At 37.9% G+C, this 23,178-nt stretch overlaps 3 protein-coding genes across 16 annotated transcripts in view; all 3 read left to right on the top strand.

Annotated features, from left to right (window-relative positions):
• The window catches only part of LOC130082924 (protocadherin gamma-C5-like), an 89,293-nt gene that overhangs the window by 26,689 nt on the left and 39,426 nt on the right, over positions 1–23,178 (top strand). The window contains exon 1 of one of the 14 annotated variants that reach the window (XM_056247859.1): positions 461–3,011. The exons of 8 other annotated variants lie outside the window; for them this stretch is intronic. In XM_056247859.1, coding sequence (XP_056103834.1) covers positions 621–3,011 — 2,391 coding nt within the window. In that variant the 5' untranslated portion in view covers positions 461–620. Of the gene's footprint in view, positions 1–460; positions 3,012–7,920; positions 10,388–13,020; positions 15,594–23,178 lie in introns of those variants that run through there. 5 more of the 14 variants (XM_056247865.1, XM_056247857.1, XM_056247863.1 and 2 more) reach the window with 5 other exon arrangements.
• On the top strand, positions 3,951–6,447 carry LOC130082930 (protocadherin gamma-A3-like). Its single transcript, XM_056247870.1, has one exon. It carries the CDS (start codon positions 3,972–3,974, stop codon positions 6,429–6,431), a length of 2,460 nt encoding a protein of 819 aa, XP_056103845.1. The 5' UTR covers positions 3,951–3,971; the 3' UTR covers positions 6,432–6,447.
• On the top strand, positions 20,564–23,003 carry pcdh1g22 (protocadherin 1 gamma 22). The gene has a single exon (XM_056247872.1). The coding sequence runs from the start codon at positions 20,565–20,567 to the stop codon at positions 23,001–23,003; it is 2,439 nt and encodes an 812-aa protein (XP_056103847.1). The 5' UTR covers position 20,564.

The raw sequence follows: 23,178 nt of genomic DNA, 5'->3' as shown, positions 1-23,178 counted from the left end.
TTCTCTAATGGTGTATTTGATGGCTAATCGCTTAAAGGGCACTGCAGAAAATGCGAAACAGTATGCTATTCGTTTAAGATGGCACGGACAGTTTTCAGCACCACTGGACAGCGCCAAACGCAGTCATTGTTTTAACTTCTTTTGAGTTCAGTCAAATAATTTTACAACAAATTATTATTATTATTATTATTATTATTATTTGAGTTCAGTCAAATAATTTTGCAACAAATTATTATTATTATTCATTATCATTATTATTATTAATAATAATGATAATAATAATTTAAATACTTTTTTTATTTTGACAAATCACTCCCAGCTGCTCTTCTGTGATTTATCAGAAACAAATGAATGCAATTCAAAGATAAGGCTCGTAGGGCCGCTGTTGATCAACGCAGCGCAGTCGCTCCATATTTCTCATACCATACCCTCAGAATTCAGTAATGTCAGAGAACAGCGAACGAAAGCCTGATGACTCGAAACAATTATTTTGTCGGATGTTCTGTAAATAGATATCCTCACCGTACAGTAGATTGTATGCTGGTTCTTCATTTCACATAACGTCTTTATTTTCTATTTAAACTAACCGATCTTCAGGATCTGCAGAACAAAGGGAAACAATGGCCAGCTCTGAAATCTGGCAGGCTGCGGCGTGTTTTATGATTATGTTCCAATGCTTGGTGAGAGGGCAGATCAGCTACTCCATTCCAGAAGAAATGGCAAAAGGGTCTATCGTCGGAAATATTTCCCAAGGTTTGGGTTTGGATTTAAAAAGACTGAAGTCAGGGAAAGCGCGCATATTTGCTGGAGACAACACCGAATTCGTCGGATTGAATAATGAGAGGGGGATACTTCTCACCGAGGAGAAAATAGACCGCGAGGCTCTTTGTGCTAAAACGACTCCTTGCGCTTTACATGTTCAGCTGATTTTGGAAAATCCATTTGAATGGTACGATGTCACAGTGGAAATTACCGACATAAATGATAACGCTCCGAGTTTTCCAAAAGGTGAGATTACATTTGAAATAAGCGAGTCAGCCATAACCGGAGCCAGATTCATGTTGGAAAACGCGATTGATCTGGATGTTGGATCTAATTGTCATCTAAGCTATTCACTTCAACCGACAGATAATTTTGTATTGAGTTTGCAAAGTCAAACGGATGGCGACAGAAACATGGAGATGGTGCTACAAAAGACTCTAGACCGTGAAAATAAAAAACAGTTATCTTTGTTGTTAACAGCAATGGATGGAGGAGAGCCTCAGTTGACCAGTACTGTGCGGATACATGTAACAGTGCTAGATAATAACGACAATCCCCCTGTGTTCAATCATAGGGTGTACAAAGCCACTTTTGCTGAAAATACACCTAAAGACACTGTTATCACGTCCGTCAGCGCTTCTGATGCAGATGAAGGTTCGAATGCAATTATAACGTACTACATGTCAGGCACTGGAGATGTAAATGATTTATTCATGGTTGACGCACGAAGCGGGGAAATATCCTTAAAAGGCTCAGCTGACTTTGAGAAAGCAAGTCGTTATCAAATAAACATACAAGCACGCGACCAAGGAGGATTGTCTGATTCATGTAAAGTTATAATTGATCTCACAGATATGAATGATAACAAACCAATGATAAGCATCGTATCTATGTCAAATTCAATATCAGAGGAGTCTAGACCTGGGATTGTTGTGGCAATGTTAAACGTAAATGATCTTGACTCCGGATTGAATGGTCAGGTTCATTGCCACATAAATGACAATATTCCTTTTGCTATTGCGTCATCCAGCAGTTTCTTCAGCTTGCAAACGGAACAGGAACTGGACAGAGAGAGAGAATCAGAATACAATATCAGTGTAATATGTACTGATGAGGGAGTTCCCGCGCTCTCCAGCAGTGTCTCTCTCCGTGTGCAGATATCAGATGTGAATGACAATGCTCCTGTCTTTGAGAAAACTATATATGAGGCCTGTGTGGTGGAGAATAACGCACCTGGTGTCTCTATATTTTCAGTTAAAGCCAGTGATGCTGATTGGAATCAGAATGCTCGTGTTTATTATATTCTAGAAGACAGCACTGTTAATGGAGTCTCTGTCTCATCATATGTGTCAGTGCAACCTGACAGCGGACTGGTTACAGCTATACGCTCTTTTGACTATGAGACACTGAAACATTTCCAATTCCGGGTAAAGGCGCAAGATGGAGGCTCTCCTCCACTCAGTAGTAACGTGACTGTGAAAATTACTATTCAAGATCAGAATGACAACGCTCCTCAGGTTCTGTATCCAGTACAGACTGGCGGTTCAGTGGTGGCTGAGATTGTGCCTCGTGCTGCAGATGTTGGATATCTCGTCACTAAAGTGGTGGCTGTTGATGTGGACTCTGGACAGAATGCCTGGCTCTCCTATAAACTACAGAAAGCTACAGACAGAGCGCTGTTTGAAGTGGGTTTACAGAATGGAGAAATAAGAACTGTGCGACAAGTGACTGATAAAGATGCTGTCAAACAGAAACTCACTGTTGTTGTGGAGGATAACGGACAGCCCTCTCGCTCAGCTGTGGTCTCCATTAACGTGGCTGTGGCTGATAGTTTCCCTGAAGTGCTGTCAGAGTTCACAGATTTTACGCATGAAAAACAATATAACGACAACCTGACTTTTTATTTAGTCCTCGCACTGGCCGCTGTTTCTTTCCTATTTATCACTTGTGTGGTTGTGATAATATCAGTAAAGATCTACAGATGGAGACAATCTCGCTTCGTCTATCAGTCCAATCTGCCTGTTATTCCGTACTATCCACCGCATTACGCAGACACAGGAGTCACTGGAACTCTGCCGCACGGGTATAATTATGAAGTGTGCATGACGACTGACTCGAGGAAGAGTGACTGTAAGTTTTCTACACTCGGTGGACAGAGTGTGTTAGTGGTGGACCCGAGTTTCACTGAGACGATGCAGCGCGCAATGAAAGAAAATAACTTCTTAGAAGATCCAGAATTGCAAGAAATGGTAAGATCGCCTGTTCTTTAAAAGGCTGAAATAATGTTGAAACAACATGCAGTAAATTGGTGGTGGTTGGTGAGATTTTCCCATTCTGTGTAAAGTGCTATATACATGTAATGAATTATTATTAAGTTGGGGTGGCTATAGTAATTTAAAAAAAACCTTTTACATTATCTGTAACACTTTACAATAAGGTTCAGTTCATTAACATTAATTAATGCATTAGCAACCATGAACTAAAAATAAAAAGCATTTTTACAATATTTATTTATATAGATAATTATACATTTTGTATATACATTTATAACATTTTAACATATTTTAGGTTGTATGAATCAATGATTGTTAACGTGTTTTGACCGAAAATTAATTTGCAATAAACAATAATATATCTGTTAAACAAATCTGACCTATCAAATGTTATATTGTTCATTGTTAGTTCATAGTGCATTATCCAGTGTTAACGACCGGAAGCTGATTGTACAGCATTATCTTTAAAAAAAAGAAAAACTCATTCATAAGGTTCTATCCATAAAGGAGGTTATCTCACATGTTACTACTCTTTTTACTACTAAACGTAAAACAATATTAAATGTATTATGAGAGTTGAAAGGTTGTTTGATTATATAGTTGTTTTGGGATATATTATCCTGTTCAATTTTTGTTGAGATCAAAGGACGGAATGCAATTCTAGTTTTGAGACATTTCAGTGCTTTCATTGGTGTCATTTCTCGTTCTCAACTCTAAGGGCCGCTGTTGATTTGTAGAAAAGCATGTAGGTGATCTCCTGTGATTGGAGGAGCTGTGCTGATGCTGGTTAGGAGATTGTGGAGGAGACTAAAGAGAGTCGAGGAAGGGACACTGTCACTAACTAAAAGCAACCGAGCTGGATTATTCGTGAATGTTTCTATTGCTGAACATAATCTACCTAAAGCCTGCAAACTAAAAAAAATAATATTTAGAAAAATGTTTGTGATTTCAGCAAATACTAACAGAATCCATTATTCTCAATCGCGAGGACAGCCATTGGATGGTGTTTTCCTATGGAGGGTTTTATTCATCATGGCCGTTTGCTTGATCTCAAACACAAACGCACAGATTCGTTACTCAGTTCCAGAGGAAATGAAGAAAGGATCTCTTATCGGGAATATAGCTCATGATCTTGGTCTGGATGCTCAAAGACTGCGCTCGGGTCGGGCTCGTATCGTGTCTGGCGACAGCACTGAATACGTAGAGCTGAAAACAGACAAAGGGATTTTGGTTGTGAAAGAGAGAATTGACCGAGAGCAGCTTTGCGCTGAAACCACTCCGTGCAGCTTCACATTTGAAATAATACTTGATAATCCAATGGAGCTACATCACGTTACGGTTGAAATATTGGATGTAAACGATCACTCACCGACATTTCCTAAAAATGAAATTCACCTTGAAATAAGTGAATCAGCCGCGCCTGGGGCTCGTTTCTTACTAGGAAGCGCAGATGATCCTGATGTGGGCGTGAATGCTCTCCAAAATTATGTCTTATCACCGAATGATAATTTTATTTTAAAACAGCACGCACGACAAGGCGGTGTCAAATATGCTGAAATGGTGCTTCAGAAACCGTTAGATAGAGAACAACATCCACTACTTTCTCTCACTCTTACAGCAATTGATGGAGGAAATCCGCAAAGATCAGGTAACGTGAAAATAGCGGTGAATGTACTAGATGTAAATGACAACGCGCCAGTGTTCAACCAGACAGTTTACAGAGCAACAATAGCAGAACATTTGCCAAAGGGAACTTACATAACAACAGTTAATGCAAGTGATGCTGACAGCGGTGCTAATAAATTAATTTTTTACAGTTTTACAAATATAAAAGTCATTGGTGAGATATTTGAGTTAAATGAAACCAATGGTGTTATAACTCTAAATGGAGTGCTTGATTACGAAAAAGCAAAAAAATACGAAATTGATATCGAAGCAAAGGACCAAGGTGGTTTAGGAGACTCTGCTAAAGTCATAGTTGATTTAATTGATGTTAATGATAATGCACCAGTTATCAGTGTTATGTCATTTTCAAGTCCAGTTACGGAAGACGCAACTGTTGGAACCACTATCGCAATTTTCAGTGTCAAAGATCTAGATGCAGGAGACAATGGACACGTTGACTGTACAACTGATCGAAACACACCATTCAAACTTCAGTCTTCACTGCGGAATTATTACACTTTAGTGACTGACGCTGCTTTAGATCGTGAACGTGTGGTCGAATATAACATCACAATCACAGCTACAGATTCAGGGTCTCCTGCGCTTTCCAGTCAGAAAACTTTAAATCTGAAAGTATCAGATGTTAATGACAATCCGCCCAGGTTTCATAAGACTGTTTACACTGCATTTGTTACTGAAAATAATTCACCTGGTTTGTCCATATTTACTCTGAGTGCTCAAGATGATGACTGGAACCAGAACGCTCGTATTTCGTATCTTCTAGATGAAACTACAGTGGGTGGATCCCCTGTTTCCTCTTTTATATCAGTAAATGCTGACAGTGGAGTGGTACACGCGCTGCGCGGGTTTGACTATGAGCAAATGAAAAGTGTTAGTGTCTGTGTGAAAGCACAAGATGGAGGCTATCCACCCCTCAGTACTAATGTGACTTTGGACATTATAATCCAAGATCAGAATGACAACGCTCCTCAGGTTCTGTATCCAGTACAGACTGGCGGTTCAGTGGTGGCTGAGATTGTGCCTCGTGCTGCAGATGTTGGATATCTCGTCACTAAAGTGGTGGCTGTTGATGTGGACTCTGGACAGAATGCCTGGCTCTCCTATAAACTACAGAAAGCTACAGACAGAGCGCTGTTTGAAGTGGGTTTACAGAATGGAGAAATAAGAACTGTGCGACAAGTGACTGATAAAGATGCTGTCAAACAGAAACTCACTGTTGTTGTGGAGGATAACGGACAGCCCTCTCGCTCAGCTGTGGTCTCCATTAACGTGGCTGTGGCTGACAGTTTTCCTGAAGTGCTGTCAGAGTTCACAGACTTTACGCATGAAAAACAATATAACGACAACCTGACTTTTTATTTAGTCTTGGCTCTTGCTGTGGTCTCCCTGCTCTTCATAGTCTCGATTATTTCAATCATCTCAGTGAAAATCTACAGATGGAGGCAGAATAAGTTATTTTGTAAATCAGGGGCAAATCTACCTGTAATTCCATATTATCCTCCAGTCTACGCAGACGGCACATTACAGCATGTGTATAATTATGAAATGTGCGGGACCACTGATTCAAGGATGAGTGACGTGAAGTTTGTCAGGCCCTACAGTCAGAACACACTGGTGAGCCAGAGTCGTTTGGGGACAGTTCAGAGAGAAAAGAAGGAGCAGGAGGTTGATGACCTGACTTTAGAGGTGAGACCTTGTTTGATTTTTTAAAATCATCTCATCTGAATTCAAATGGAAAAAATTATATAAAACAGTATTTTTATTGTGCTTTGTGTCAGTAAGTTCCCCAAGTTAATGTATTACAAATTAAACGTTTTTTTTTCTTGACTTATACCTAATTTAATTACTCGGAATTGGAGTAAAAATAATTTAATATATAAAAATATATTACATTGATATTACGTTTACATGTCCTATTCACTCTCACAGTTGTGTCAATTCTATCACTTATACAGTGGCCCCAAAATGTATTTGGACATTTAAGCCATAATTCTAAATGTACTGTATTTGCATAATATAACATAATATCAAAACAAGTGGTGTTTACTTTAAAGAAATATAGCACACACACACACACACACACACACTTTTCAATGAAAACATTTCATAAAGTGAAAGTTTCTTAGTTTTAAAAATATGAACCAATAAATAATGGCTTTAAGACCAGTCAGTTAAAAACAATGATAACACTTTATTTTGATAGTCTACTTTAGACATTCTACTAACTATAAGTTACTTTGCAACTACATGTCAACTAACTGTCATTAGAGTAGTAGACTGTCTGCTTAATATCTGTTAACACTTTATTTTGTTGGTCCCCCAACAGATATTCTACTGACTATAAGTAACTTTGCAACTACAAGTCAACTTATTCTACTAACATGAACCCTAACACCTAACCATAACCTAACAGTCTACTACAGTCTAATACTCTAATGAGAGTTAGTTGACATGTAGTTGAAATGTTACTTATAGGTAGTAGAATGTCTAAAGTGGAATATCGAAATAAAGTGGAGCCAAAACGATTTTAAAAAGTGTCTTAGAAAAGTAAAGTTAGTTCTGAGGAAAGCTCTACTATCATTTGCTTGCAGATTTCATATGTATTGGTACATCATCTCATTTTGTGCAGTCCTTGTGAGCCCAGTAGAATTAAATGTAGAAAGTCATGTTACAGCCCTTCCTGTCTCCTTGAGCATTTTTTTTAACATGTATGGATGATTTTTTTTAAGTAGATGTTATATAAATGGAAGAGGAAAATATACTGAATCAGATTATACGCATTTTGGTTAAACTCAACTTAATCTCTCTCCCAGTCTCCGATATTTTTGAGGTTCTCCGACCTGTGAAGCATTTACCCCCTCTGTCCCCTAACAGAGGAACTCATTTTTTTTATTTATTTTTTTACTTTAAGCAGTGTTATACAACAGAGCGCATAACTTTATGCTTTTTAACTCTTTAAAGTCCTTGATTTGTATTTTTAATTAAGTGACAATTCTGTAGTGCTGCATTTAGGACTCTAAGTGACGCTGTTCAACCTCTGTAGTCTTTTTGGTGTGTGCTTGTATCCCTCCGTTTAACAAAACCCAAAGCAGAGGCATAATTCAGATAGCGTCAACAACTAACATTGGTTGCTACACAGCAGACCAAATCGAGTTAAAATTGGTCCCCGGATTCTTTAACCCGAACGAAGACGGAATTTGCGGTAAACATATAACTGACCGTACATTTAGCTTTTTTGGATGCTTCTGCTCGATCTTTGTTGATCAAAAATGGAGTCGGGAGGTAAAGGCTGGTTACATGGGTCGCTATTCTTCTATACAGTATGCGCGTTGGCTTCATTTTCCTCTTGTGTGACCGGACAGATTCGTTATTCTATACCTGAGGAAATGCCAGTGGGCTCGTTTGTTGGAAATATTGCCTCGGACCTTGGGCTTGAACCGAAGAGACTGATTTCAGGAAAAGCGCGTGTTTTCACCGCGGACAGCAGTGAGTACATTGGACTGGACAAGGAGAACGGGCATCTGGTTGTTAAGAATAAAATTGACAGAGAAGAGCTATGTGGAGAGATATCAGCCTGTAGTGTCAGTTTTGATGTCATTTTTGATAATCCGATGGAGCTTTATCGAGTGACCGTTGACATACAGGACATCAATGACAACAGCCCTGTCTTTCCGAAATCTAAAATTGAACAAGAAATCAGCGAATTAGCGGTACTGGGTGCGCGATTTCCTTTAGAGAGCGCAATAGATCCAGACGTGGGAGTGAACACGCTACAGAAATATACACTTCAGCCCACCGATCATTTTAAGCTACACATTCAGAATAGTGAGGATGGCAGTAAAAACGTCGAGATGGTTCTTCATTCTGCCCTAGATAGAGAAAAGAAAAAGCATCATAACTTAATTCTGACGGCTTTTGATGGTGGAAAACCACAAAGGTCTGCAACTGTAGAGATTAATATTATTGTTCTCGATGTCAATGACAATGCGCCTGTATTTAGCCAGTCGTCTTATAAAACATCAGTTGTTGAAAATGCTCCTAAAAGCACAATCGTAACTAAAGTCAGTGCGACCGACGCTGACGAGTCCAGTCACGGCATTCAGTACTATTTTGAGCACGCGACATCTGCGGTAAAAGCTTTGTTCTCCATTGATGCGGATTCTGGTGAGGTTAAAGTCATAGGTGATATAGATTATGAAAAACACAAGCAGTTTAAAATCAAAGTCAAAGCTAAAGATCACGGAGGTTTGACTGACTCGAGTGAGATAATTATTGACGTCATTGACATCAACGATAACACGCCCAAAATTACAATAATGTCTTTTTCCAGTGCAGTATCTGAAGACGCAGCACCTGGAACTGTTATAGCAATGATAAATGTACAGGATCTGGATTCAGGTGACAACAGTAAGATTACATGTTCTATTGATCTGAACTCTCCTTTTAAAATCATGTCCTCATTAACTAATTATTACAATCTGGTGACAGACTCAGAACTAGACAGGGAACAGACAGGAGAGTACAATATCACTGTAACTGCTGTAGACGGGGGAAACCCACCTCTTTCAACCAAAGAGATTTTGAACCTTAAGATATCTGATGTAAATGATCACGGGCCTCAGTTTAAACAGGAATCATATAATGCCTTTATAGCTGAAAATAACCCGCCATCTACAACTATTCTGACTGTCAAAGCAGAAGACATGGACTGGGGGCCAAATGCGAAGGTTTCATATTTTCTTATCGATGGAGATTTGAATGGAGCACCTCTGGCATCTTACATTTCTATAAATCCAGAAACTGGAGTAATCTATGCAGAAAAGTCTTTTGATTATGAACAGCTGAAATCATTCAAAATGCAAGTCAAAGCTCAAGACGGGGGCTCTCCCCCTTTATCAAACAATGTGACTCTAAACATCATCATCCAAGATCAGAATGACAACGCTCCTCAGGTTCTGTATCCAGTACAGACTGGCGGTTCAGTGGTGGCTGAGATTGTGCCTCGTGCTGCAGATGTTGGATATCTCGTCACTAAAGTGGTGGCTGTTGATGTGGACTATGGACAGAATGCCTGGCTCTCCTATAAACTACAGAAAGCTACAGACAGAGCGCTGTTTGAAGTGGGTTTACAGAATGGAGAAATAAGAACTGTGCGACAAGTGACTGATAAAGATGCTGTCAAACAGAAACTCACTGTTGTTGTGGAGGATAACGGACAGCCCTCTCGCTCAGCTGTGGTCTCCATTAACGTGGCTGTGGCTGACAGTTTTCCTGAAGTGCTGTCAGAGTTCACAGACTTTACGCATGAAAAACAATATAACGACAACCTGACTTTTTATTTAGTCTTGGCTCTTGCTGTGGTCTCCCTGCTCTTCATAGTCTCGATTATTTCAATCATCTCAGTGAAAATCTACAGATGGAGGCAGAATAAGTTATTTTGTAAATCAGGGGCAAATCTACCTGTAATTCCATATTATCCTCCAGTCTACGCAGACGGCACATTACAGCATGTGTATAATTATGAAATGTGCGGGACCACTGATTCAAGGATGAGTGACGTGAAGTTTGTCAGGCCCTACAGTCAGAACACACTGGTGAGCCAGAGTCGTTTGGGGACAGTTCAGAGAGAAAAGAAGGAGCAGGAGGTTGACGATCTGACTTTAGAGGTGAGACCTTGTTTGATGTTTTAAAAAAAAAAACATTAAGATTAAATTAACAAGAGCCCAGGAGTGTTGTAATACTTTTTGCTTTTATGTCCGTAACTTAGACTATGATAGAATTTCAGCACATTTATCCACTACAGCTTAAAGTTGTTTTGAAATCCATGACTTATACTTATCTTTGGCAATAATAATAATAAAAAAAATCAATATGAAACAAGTGCATAAATATGATAATAATAAATAACAGACAGTGTGTGCGTGTTAGTCACTTTCACAATTGTGCAATGTCGGTCTATACACTGTGCCGCTTTGTAGAGTTTTTATTAGTCCAGTAAGTCAACAGGAAATATATGTATGTTTACATGATATTAAATAAACATATTTCTATTTATTAATTTATATTTTAGGTAAATGTTTGAAAGATATGTTATATTTCTTATTAGACAAGATAATCTGCTGAATTAGATGATGTAGCCTATGTTCTCTTATCTACCATGCATTGACTTGATCACAAACCAAATAATAAGCCAGAAGGGAAATGTTGATTTTGTACCTCAAAGTTATTATTATAGTAGTAGGAGTACAATACGTTTTTCATATTTTTTACAGTGTTTCAACAGCTGCTGTCCCTTCAGGAGAATGATGTTTCTCATCAATTTAACCACTGAATGAATTGAAAGGATAGTCCACTCAGAAATGAAAAATATCATCATATACTCACCCTTTCTTCTATGGAACATAAAATAATATATTTTGAGAAATGTCTTAGTGTTCTTATGTCCATACAATGGAAGTCAATGTGCTCCAATGTTGTTTGGCTCCCAATGTTCTTCAGAATATCTTTTGTGTTCCATGAAAGAAACTTTTTTTATACAGATTTAATTTTTCAGTGAATTTACCTATAATAGTAGGTTAAACTAAACGTGTTACAACTCAGTAATACAATGCTCTCTTGTAGATTGAGGTTCTCAGATTTGTGAAGGATTTGTCACAATCATCTCTGCCCTCTCACTCTTTGCCCTTTTAACCCTTTGATGCGCAAGCTATGGATACCCCCTCTAATGCACAACATGGGTCTAAAAAGACCCGTATTCATTTCCTATGTTATTTCATGCATGGCTCGGCATTTTTTTTTGTTTCACCTTTTGAAATCACTTTATTTGAGCATTTTATATTTCATGATCTATAAATTTCATGATTTATGAATATTCAAAATATCGTGTTTTCAATTATCACAAATTCATATTTTGATATTTCCTAGGTTTTGTGTAAATACATCAAGTTTACACACATGGGTCTAAAATGACCCATCTATGCAAGCGTGATAAAACAAAAGAATAAAGAGAACTTTTTGTTAAAATAACCATTGTCACAGTTGTTTAGATCAACACATTTACTATAACACTTGAAATATGTTTATTGGCCACTTTGTCACGCATAACACACATATAACCGATAACACTGAAATTGAACTGTAGTGTAGTGCAACTGTGGGGGATCTCCTCACCACCAATGTGCAGCATCCACCCGGATGATGCGACAGCAGCCATAGTGCACCACAACGCCACCACACGACGGCTTACGTGAACGATAGCATTGATTTATGACCACAAATAAAAATTAATATGGAGGTACTGCCCAGGTAAGGTTTCTGCAACAGCTCCAATATATACTTGTAGGCTATATATATAACTTTCTATTGCAACTTTTATTTTGTTGACCTATAGCTAGCATTAGATAAAATAAAATATGTCGACCGCAAGCTAGCTAATAATATTGGACATGTTTCTCTTTTGCACTAGTAATGGATTTCAAGTTCAAGGTAACCTTAGCCTAAACGTTCAAATTTTAGGCTATATCTATGTCTTTCACAAAATATCAAATATTTTCTGTGACAAAAAAATGTATTAATAAAACGTACATGCATGAAATATACAAAAGCACCCGTGTTGAATTGTGAAATGTGTGGCAGGTGAATAGTTTTCTGCAGTAAATATATTATAAATATCAAAGGTTCCTATATGGGTCATTTTTGACCCATGTGTGTAAAATTGATGTAGAAATACAAAAACCGTGTTTGTTTATTAGAAAGGAAAAATAAAAATAATGATTTGTGGAAATCCAAAACAAGATATTTAATGAATACCTGGATTCATAAATGATAAAATACATTTCTTTCAAATATTCAGCAAAGAAACATGAATACGGGTCTTTTTAGACCCATGTTGCGCATTAGAAGGGTAGTGAAACAAAAACGATTTTTATTCGAAAATTAAGAAAGGAAAAATTTAAATAAGGATTTGTAATGATCTAAAACAAGTTAATTGAGGAATACATGGAATACTGAATGATGAAATTAATTTCTTGCAAAGATATAGAAAATGAAAACTCAGTCGGGTCTATTTAGACCCATGTTGTGCATCAAAGGGTTAACAGAGGCATGTTCTTTTTTGTGGTATGTATAACATTACACAGTGCATAACCTTATGGGATATTTTTAACACTTTTTCAAGTTTCAGTCATTGATGGTGTTGGTTTTTCGAGAAAGTGACTATTCCGTAGTACTGTATTTGGACTCTAAGTGCCGCTGTTCAACCCATAAAGCTAGTGTTTTTATCCTTCCCATCAACCCAAAGCAAAGGCATAATTTAAACATCGTCCACATATAACTGTGAATGCTACAAAACAAGACCGCAAAACCGTTTTCAGCTTTGTCTCCAGACTCTTCAAGCCAGAGAAAGCTGGATAGTTGGAAACATATAATCTATCATATTGTATTTGGATGCTTCTGCTCGATCTTTGTTGATCAAAAATGGAGTCGGGAGGAAAAGGCTGGTTACATGGGTCGCTATTCTTGTATACAGTATGTGCGTTGGCTTTATTTTCCTCTTGTGTGACCGGACAGATTCGTTATTCTATACCTGAGGAAATGCCAGTGGGCTCGTTTGTTGGAAATATTGCCTCGGACCTTGGGCTTGAGCCGAAGAGACTGATTTCAGGAAAAGCGCGTGTTTTCACCGCGGACAGCAGTGAGTACATTGGACTGGACAAGGAGAACGGGCATCTGGTTGTTAAGAATAAAATTGACAGAGAAGAGCTATGTGGAGAGATATCAGCCTGTAGTGTCAGTTTTGATGTCATTTTTGATAATCCGATGGAGCTTTATCGAGTGACCGTTGACATACAGGACATCAATGACAACAGCCCTGTCTTTCCGAAATCTAAAATTGAACAAGAAATCAGCGAATTAGCGGTACTGGGTGCGCGATTTCCTTTAGAGAGCGCAATAGATCCAGACGTGGGAGTGAACACGCTACAGAAATATACACTTCAGCCCACCGATCATTTTAAGCTTAATGTTCAGAATGGCGCTGGTGGGAATAAAAACGTCGAGATGGTTCTTCATTCTGCCCTAGATAGAGAAAAGAAAAAGCAGCATAGCTTAATTCTGACGGCTTTTGATGGTGGAAAACCACAAAGGTCTGCAACTGTACAGATTAATATTATTGTTCTCGATGGAAATGACAATGCGCCTGTATTCAGCCAGTCGTCTTATAAAACATCAGTTGTTGAAAATGCTCCTAAAAGCACAATCGTAACTAAAGTCAGTGCGACCGACGCTGACGAGTCCAGTCACGGCATTCAGTACTATTTTGAGCACGCGACATCTGCGGTAAAAGCTTTGTTCTCCATTGATGCGGATTCTGGTGAGGTTAAAGTCATAGGTGATATAGATTATGAAAAACACAAGCAGTTTACAGTCAAAGTCAAAGCTAAAGATCACGGAGGTTTGACTGACTCGAGTGAGATAATTATTGACGTCATTGACATCAACGATAACACGCCCAAAATTACAATAATGTCTTTTTCCAGTGCAGTATCTGAAGACGCAGCACCTGGAACTGTTATAGCAATGATAAATGTACAGGATCTGGATTCAGGTGACAACAGTAAGATTACATGTTCTATTGATCTGAACTCTCCTTTTAAAATCATGTCCTCATTAACTAATTATTACAATCTGGTGACAGACTCAGAACTAGACAGGGAACAGACAGCAGAGTACAATATCACTGTAACTGCTGTAGACGGGGGAAACCCATCTCTTTCAACCAAAGAGATTTTGAACCTTAAGATATCTGATGTAAATGATCACGGGCCTCAGTTTAAACAGGAATCATATAATGCTTTTATAGCTGAAAATAACCCGCCATCTACAACTATTCTGACTGTCAAAGCAGAAGACATGGACTGGGGGCCAAATGCGAAGGTTTCATATTTTCTTATCGATGGAGATTTGAATGGAGCACCTCTGGCATCTTACATTTCTATAAATCCAGAAACTGGAGTAATCTATGCAGAAAAATCTTTTGATTATGAACAGCTGAAATCATTCAAAATGCAAGTCAAAGCTCAAGACGGGGGCTCTCCCCCTTTATCAAACAATGTGACTCTAAACATCATCATCCAAGATCAGAATGACAACGCTCCTCAGGTTCTGTATCCAGTACAGACTGGCGGTTCAGTGGTGGCTGAGATTGTGCCTCGTGCTGCAGATGTTGGATATCTCGTCACTAAAGTGGTGGCTGTTGATGTGGACTCTGGACAGAATGCCTGGCTCTCCTATAAACTACAGAAAGCTACAGACAGAGCGCTGTTTGAAGTGGGTTTACAGAATGGAGAAATAAGAACTGTGCGACAAGTGACTGATAAAGATGCTGTCAAACAGAAACTCACTGTTGTTGTGGAGGATAACGGACAGCCCTCTCGCTCAGCTGTGGTCTCCATTAACGTGGCTGTGGCTGACAGTTTTCCTGAAGTGCTGTCAAAGTTCACAGACTTTACGCATGAAAAACAATATAACGACGACCTGACTTTTTATTTAGTCTTGGCTCTTGCTGTGGTCTCCCTGCTCTTCATAGTCTCGATTATTTCAATCATCTCAGTGAAAATCTACAGATGGAGGCAGAATAAGTTATTTTGTAAATCAGGGGCAAATCTACCTGTAATTCCATATTATCCTCCAGTCTACGCAGACGGCACATTACAGCATGTGTATAATTATGAAATGTGCGGGACCACTGATTCAAGGATGAGTGACGTGAAGTTTGTCAGGCCCTACAGTCAGAACACACTGGTGAGCCAGAGTCGTTTGGGGACAGTTCAGAGAGAAAAGAAGGAGCAGGAGGTTGATGACCTGACTTTAGAGGTGAGACTCTCTCCCATAATCGTTCATTGCTGCAGGAGTTTAAGCACTACTCGCCTTCTAGTTATGCATGTTTGTTTGTTTTATCCACCTTGTATATTAGCAGATGTTGATATGTATATATCGTTTTGAGAAATTGGACTTCTTGTTCAGTCTCACAAATGTTCATCTCAATGTTGGTGCACAGTGAACTCGGTACCACCCACACACAGAGAGAGCGAGAGTTCTGCTATCTCTATTAAAGTCATACATATCATGATATTTGAATTTATAGCAAAACATAGAGTACAATTTCATTGTAATACACAGTTGTTTCTTTTCTTTTTTGCTTTGTATATTGTTACACTCCTGTGTGATTTTGTCAGACGATTCTATGGTACATTTGTAGGCTTTATGGTGGATTTGCCATAAATATTGCTTCAACGTTTGGTTCTTTTTATACTTTTCACTGTCCAAGTGATCTCATTTAGAGCTTCCTTTATGGCTCATATCAGGGATTTATAATACTGCAAATATTATTCTGTTATTGCTGCCTTATTATGTTTAGGATTGTGGCAATGCTAAAATAATTTAAAATGTTTTCTTGAAGGTATCGCATAATGCAAAATCTGTGTATTTTTTTACCATATGCTATATCAACTGAAATACAATATCAAAACGTGTACTCATTTGTCCATTGAACGGTTTATAGATGCAGGCATGCTTTTCCGTCATCAACTTGAAATTTCAAATTTATGATAGCCTGATACATCATGAACATCCATTTTGATGGGCTTTTCATGCAAACGTTGTTGTGAGAAGATTGTAAATTAGGTCAGTCAATGTATTTGCTAGCTTCATAATCTCACCAAGTTGAATAAAGTGTTAAAATACAGACAACAAATACTCAAAGTACTTTGACAGTGATACAGTGTTTAGAGAATAGAGTTTTACTGCTTTGATTTTCTTTCACTCTCTTGAATGAGTCTCTCTTTCCTCCAGTGCTGAATAGAAACCCTGCACAGTAAGCTTTTGTGCATTAAATTGACACACTCACCACACATTCTCTGTGTATAAGGAATTACAAAACCCTTTCTATGCATTCGACGCATACATGCCCAAACAAGTTACTATGGAGAAGTAAATTAGTGAATAGTTTATTTTCTTCTGCTTTCTTCTTTGCCGTCAATACCTTTGTTTATTTGAGACATCCGGATTTTAAATCCCCCTTCTTGATTTCGTATTCAAATGAATGACGAACATGCACCATAGGATGATTTTTATTGCATTATTAGGATTAGAGCTGCTGAAGGTAGGTGTGGGTTCTGCATTAAACTCTCATAGATGCTGGGAGTGGCTTCTCCGCAGTGCCAGTACAACCAGATATCTGAAACATCATTCAGGATCAAATCTGTGTCAGCTGAAGCATTACTGGGTCCACTGCCCAGTGTTCATAAATATCACGTTTATATTCATAAAGAAAAAAACACTTTCTGTGATGTTTACAGTATGCCAAAAATGTTTAATTCCTTGTTTATAGTTACAGAAAACTGTAAAACATTGATTTGGTCAATACACACATTATATATATTTGTTATATATATATATATATATATATATATATATATATATATATATATATATATATACACACATATACAATTTACATTTAATCATTGACTGAATAACAAGCAATATATCATAGAAGAGTGAGCTAGCATAATAATTTTCCCTTACACTAAAGTGGTGTCTTAACATACCAACATTTATTTACATATACAGTGATCAGTGGAAATGTACTATAGTGAATTGTTCTCCAAATTAGAACCTTATCAATGTGAGTAAAGCTCAGACAGCAGATGTGATCTGTGGTGGTGTTTGTGAGAATGCTGACTCTCAGCCAGGGGGAAGGAGGGGCCTTTTCTCTCTGCAGTGAGAGTCTTTGTCCTGCTCAAACCTCTACCAGAGCTGGATGCAAACACTGATGCCGTCAAAAAGCTTGAAATTATATAGCAAATTTCCTTGCACAAATTTTCTGAATTTAGTGTGCACATATTTTCAGGTCTTTTCATGTGTAATACAAATATTTATATGCTGGGATTTAAACAAATCCCTCTTATTTTGTACCCTGTATCTTCTTGCTTCTGTTTGCTCGGACAGCTTGAACGCAACCCACTCCACCTACATATATGCATGTCCATACACTGTATTTCTCCTTTGACACACATACTACTCCCTTGACAACATGCGTTTCTATGACAACAGACTGAGTCAGACCATTCCATTTCCTCCTTATAGGGGTGAAAGCCTGTCCATGTGTTTGTGGGGGATGGTGATGTTTTTATGGACACTTTAAGCCAAAGAGTTAGTCTTGTCCAACCCCCTTTCGGTCTCTCCCATGCTCCCTCTTGTGCTTTATAGAAGTGTATACCACTATTAGTGTTATTGTCAGTTTACATTTTTTCTTAAATTTGTACTGAACAATAACTTTTGGTAAAATTATTGAGTGTGGTATTTGTTTTGATTGCATACTGCTCATGATCTGCTCCTTTAGCAGTAGAGATGATAAAACTGGAGGTAGCTACAAACTAATTGCTGTGTATCACAATTTATGTAAATTATATACATAAACTGCACCGCATCATAAAATAATAAATAGTTGCATTAGTCAATTTCAGATGAATACAAATACAGATGAATAAATTATTACAATTCTAACCGTATTTTTATCTTTTTTCTCTCCTCGTTTTGTCTGGCACATTCCACCTCTTTACCTGGCTTTCACCAACAAAGGTAAGAGCAAATTTCCTTTTCTGTATATTAAAAATGTGTTTAACAATAACAAAAAGACACTTGCCTTTAAAATTTAGTCTATTATATTTACTAGAGCAAACTATTTCTTCTAACTAAATATTTTCAAGATGAATTTGGAGGAGTACAATATGTTTTTTTCAGATGTAGGGTACAGTGGGGCTCAATGCACTTTTCTCTCTCTCTCTCTCTAAGCTCTAAACCAGAACATCTTTGTCACTATATGCACTGAGAAAGGGTCCTGATGCATAAGGTCATCATATGCAAATGAAAAGAAATTGAGGGTATCGGATCTAACATGATATTAAAAACTTTATGTAGCTTAATAAAAATCCTTGAAGTAATTATTAAATGTTTTGAGACAAAATATTATGATTATATTATGATACGAATATTTATGATTTTTAACTCTCAATTTAATTAAATTGAAAAAGAAATTGTTCTATTAATCTATACTCAAATACGTAGTCCTTGCATATTATTAAATATTATAACATATTGTATTGTTATATCATATACACACACACATATTATATATATATATATATATATAGTGGCAATGTTTGCTTCATATTGCCTCAATATCATTAGACTGCACTGGGATGGGGGCCTTTATCCAGAATGTTAGGTAAAATACCCCTCTTGCTGCCATTACATTTACTGTATTTTGAATTATATTGCTCCATTGAAAAAAAAAAAGCAACATTTTGATTGTCATACACAATTATAAGGTAAAAAAAAAGATTCCTTAATGATGCTTTTAGCCCCATTGTACCCAAATCTATTTGCTCCATAGGTTAGGCAGATGTCAGGCATTTTGATTCCACACACTCATAGAAACACAATAACAACTCTCATAGTACAAAGTCCAGTGTCCTCCGCTACTGTCAGTGCACAAGACACGGTATTAATAGATGATCAATGTTTCTGTAACTTAATTGATGCTGTTACGCAAGGTAGAAAAAAGGAAAAGAAGATTTTCAAATGCAGATATCCAGGTAAGTGAGTGGCTTGCTCAAGACGTTTCTGTGAATTTGATCTGGGGAAAATAAGTCTCAATGTTTTCTACTGCTTCTGAACGACGTAAAGATACTTTTAAGAATTATTCCTGCTGTGGCATGCGTAAGTATGTTTGCGAAGATAAAAAGACAAACAGTCTGGATTGACCGAGATGGAAAGCATGGGAATATACATTCCTTCCTTCTGAACACATGAGTGTAGCTGCTAGAACAGGCCGCCTGTGTGGCGCTGTCCACCCGCGTGGTGCTGAAACGCTCTCTTCACTCTGGCTGCTTGCTGTCTCCCCCTGCTAATGGTTGAGTCCTTTGTTGCAAGAGGATCATGCAGTCTTTTACGAATAAAGGACATTTTATTGACTAATATTGGAATATATACATAATTTAATTGTTTTTAAAGGCAATAATTCTAACTGAAATGTAAATACGTCTAATAATTGATCTGGTCACAATGTAACTTTCTTACGCGCCTCCAGCAATAACTTCTACACACACTGCAATGCACGCACCGCTCAAACGATACACATGTACGGCTGCGCTTCTCTCTGTCGCCACATGACGGCACACGTTCATATTCTTTCTGTTTAAGATAACTAAAGCTATATTTAAATAAAGCGGATACACACACACACACACACACACACATAATAGAGGATAATAATACTCATAAAAATAACAATAAAATTAATAATCAAAATAGCATATTATTATTATTATTATTATTATTGTTATTATTATTGTTATTAATGTTTATTATGATGGCATATTATTATTATTATTATTTCATGGTATTATAATTATTATTTCATAATATACTTTAATTTCTTGCTTCTAGATTCTTGCTTCTCTCCTCTGACTCACTTTGCCTGTGCCTCACTCGTACTACCCCTTTAAGATATTTAAATGACTGGATTGGTTCAAGATAAATGCACAGTCGACCAATGAGGTGCAGACTTGGACAAAGAGATCCACTCCCTCCCACGGCTGTGGCATCTTTCTGAGCTTGAGCAGAGAGAACGCATGAATTACTCGTTTTTATCAAAAGGACCTCTTACACTAAAAAGGAATATGCCATCAATATATTGTTTGGGATTATGTAACTGTTGCAAATATTTTAAAACCTTGAGAAAACTTGGATAAATCGTAAAAAAGCTTGGAGCCGGAGATGATGGAATCTCTTTTCTTTTTGAGGATAATTTGGTGGTGCTGTGTCTTTATTCTTCCTTGGAGTACAATAGAGGCGCAGATTCGATACACAATTCCAGAAGAGCTAAGAGAAGGATCTGTGGTCGGAAATATCGCTAAAGATCTAGGTTTGGATGGTTCTAAGATTATAGATCGTAAACTACAAATTGCCTCTGAGACTGGTAAGCAATATTTCGCTTTGGATGTGGAAAAGGGTGATCTTATTGTGAATGAGAGAATTGATAGAGAGGGTTTATGTGGATACAATGTCCCGTGTGTTTTGCCTCTTCAAGCCGTTTTAGAAAATCCTCTTCAGATGCATCGACTTGAGATTGAAGTACAAGATATCAATGACAACACGCCCAATTTTAAATCTAATGAGCGTGTACTGAACATTCCAGAATCTATTAATTCAGGAGCAAAATTCCTCTTAGAGACCGCTATTGACTCAGATGTACAGTCAAACTCTTTAAGATCATACAGTCTGAGCATTAATGATAATTTTGTTTTAAACGTGAAAACTCAGGATGCGGTCAAAATTCCAGAACTTGTACTCAAGCAACCTCTTGACCGAGAAAAACAGGCTGTTCATAAGCTAATATTAACGGCAGCTGACGGAGGCAATCCAGTGCGTACGGGCACATGTGAGATCACTGTTGTAGTTTTGGATAATAATGACAATGCTCCTGAATTTGAAAAGCCTTTCTATGAGACTGCTGTTGATGAAAACGAATTAATCCATAAAGAAATTTTAAGAGTCAAGGCTATAGATTTAGATGAAGGGTTAAATGGAGAGATTGAATATTTTTTTTCAGACCAAACATCAGATACAGCATTGTTTAATATTAACCAACAAACTGGTGCCATCACAGTTAAAGGACAACTTGACAATGAAAAAGCAAGCTTACATAAATTTGATATAGTTGCAAAGGACAAAGGAAATCCTCAAATGGAGGGCCACTGCAGTGTAAAGATAAAGGTAAATGACGTAAATGACAACGCACCTGACATAATTATAACTTCACTCTCAAGTCCAATTCCTGAGAATTCCTCAAATGGCACAGTCGTTTCATTAATTAGTACAAAAGATGCAGATTTAGGAGAGAACGGGAAAGTAAAACTTACGTTGGCTCCTGGGACACCGTTTAGATTGAGCCCTACCGTTTCCAATCATTACGCACTAGTTACTAACGGTCCTCTAGATAGAGAAACTTACTCTGAATATAACATTGAATTAAACGCTGTTGATGCAGGTTCGCCACCGCTATCTAGTGGGAAAACAGTCACAATCGGCATTTCAGACGTAAATGACAACCCTCCAATGTTTTCTGAGAAGTCTTATACGGTTTACGCTAAAGAAAACAGCGCTCGTGACTCAATATTGTGCTCAGTCTCCGCCCATGACCCAGACTTGGGCGAAAATGCAAAAATCTCCTACTCTGTTTTGGATTCTAAAATTCAAGACGTGCTTGCATCTTCTTATATTTACATAAACTCAGAAAACGGCAGCATATTTAGCATGCAATCATTTGACTACGAGAAAATCAAAGTGTTTCAGATCCTCGTTCAAGCTAAAGATCATGGCTCTCCATCTCTGAGCAGCAACGCCACTGTTCATGTGTTTATTTCGGACCGGAACGATAACACACCAGCTGTCATTTACCCGTCCACATCCATGGGGTCTGTCCCTCATCAGAGGATGCCCCGTTCTGCTAAAGCAGGACATCTCGTCACTAAGGTAACAGCAGTGGACGCGGACTCGGGTCATAACGCCTGGCTCTTCTACAGGCTCGCGGAGGCCACGGACGCGTCACTGTTCAGTGTGAATTTACACACGGGAGAGGTGAGGACTAAACGCGCTGTTTCAGAGCAGGATGACTCCTCTCAGAGACTGATGATAGAGATAAAGGATAATGGAGAACCGATCCAGTCCACCACAGTAACAGTGGATATACTGATAGAGGACGGGTTTCATGAACCCATCTCAGACTATAGAGAGAAAACTATCGAGCCCAACAAGAAAAGCGGTAAAATTACTTTATACCTGATCATCTCTTTGGCTTCTGTGTCCTTGTTGTGTCTGATGACGTTTTTCATCCTACTGGTGAAATGTGCGCGAGGCAGTAGAGGCGGCTCAAGCTGCTGTATCAGGCGAACTGATTCTGGATACAAGAACCCCAACAGAAACCTGCAGATCCAGCTCAACACTGACGGGCCCATTAAGTATGTGGAGGTTCTGGGAGGAGACATGATGTCTCAGAGTCAGTCCTTTGGCTCCTATCTCTCTCCAATGTCAGAATTCAGTGATCTCACCCTCGTTAAGCCCAGCAGCACCACAAACTTTACAGACACGCTAAACGTGCTTGATGCGTCATTACCAGACAGCGCGTGGACGTTCGAGAGCCAACAGGTGAGCGCGTGAAATTTTGTTTATTTTGTATGTATTATATATATATATATATATATATATATATATATATATATATATATATATACAGTATATATATATATATACAGTATATATATATATATATATATATATATATATATATATATATATATATATATATATACCGTGTATATGTATAATACATATT

Source organism: Rhinichthys klamathensis, unplaced genomic scaffold (genome assembly GCF_029890125.1).
Source record: "Rhinichthys klamathensis goyatoka isolate OS25496 unplaced genomic scaffold, OSU_Roscu_1.1 h1tg000050l_1, whole genome shotgun sequence".
Taxonomy (NCBI): domain Eukaryota; kingdom Metazoa; phylum Chordata; class Actinopteri; order Cypriniformes; family Leuciscidae; genus Rhinichthys; species Rhinichthys klamathensis.
This window is presented reverse-complemented; position numbering and strand designations above follow the sequence as displayed.

Excerpts from the sequence above, each read along its gene's own strand:
- pcdh1g22 (XM_056247872.1), top strand. The coding sequence starts at position 20,565 with ATGGAATCTCTTTTCTTTTTGAGGATAATTTGGTGGTGCTGTGTCTTT.
- LOC130082930 (XM_056247870.1), top strand. The coding sequence starts at position 3,972 with ATGTTTGTGATTTCAGCAAATACTAACAGAATCCATTATTCTCAATCG.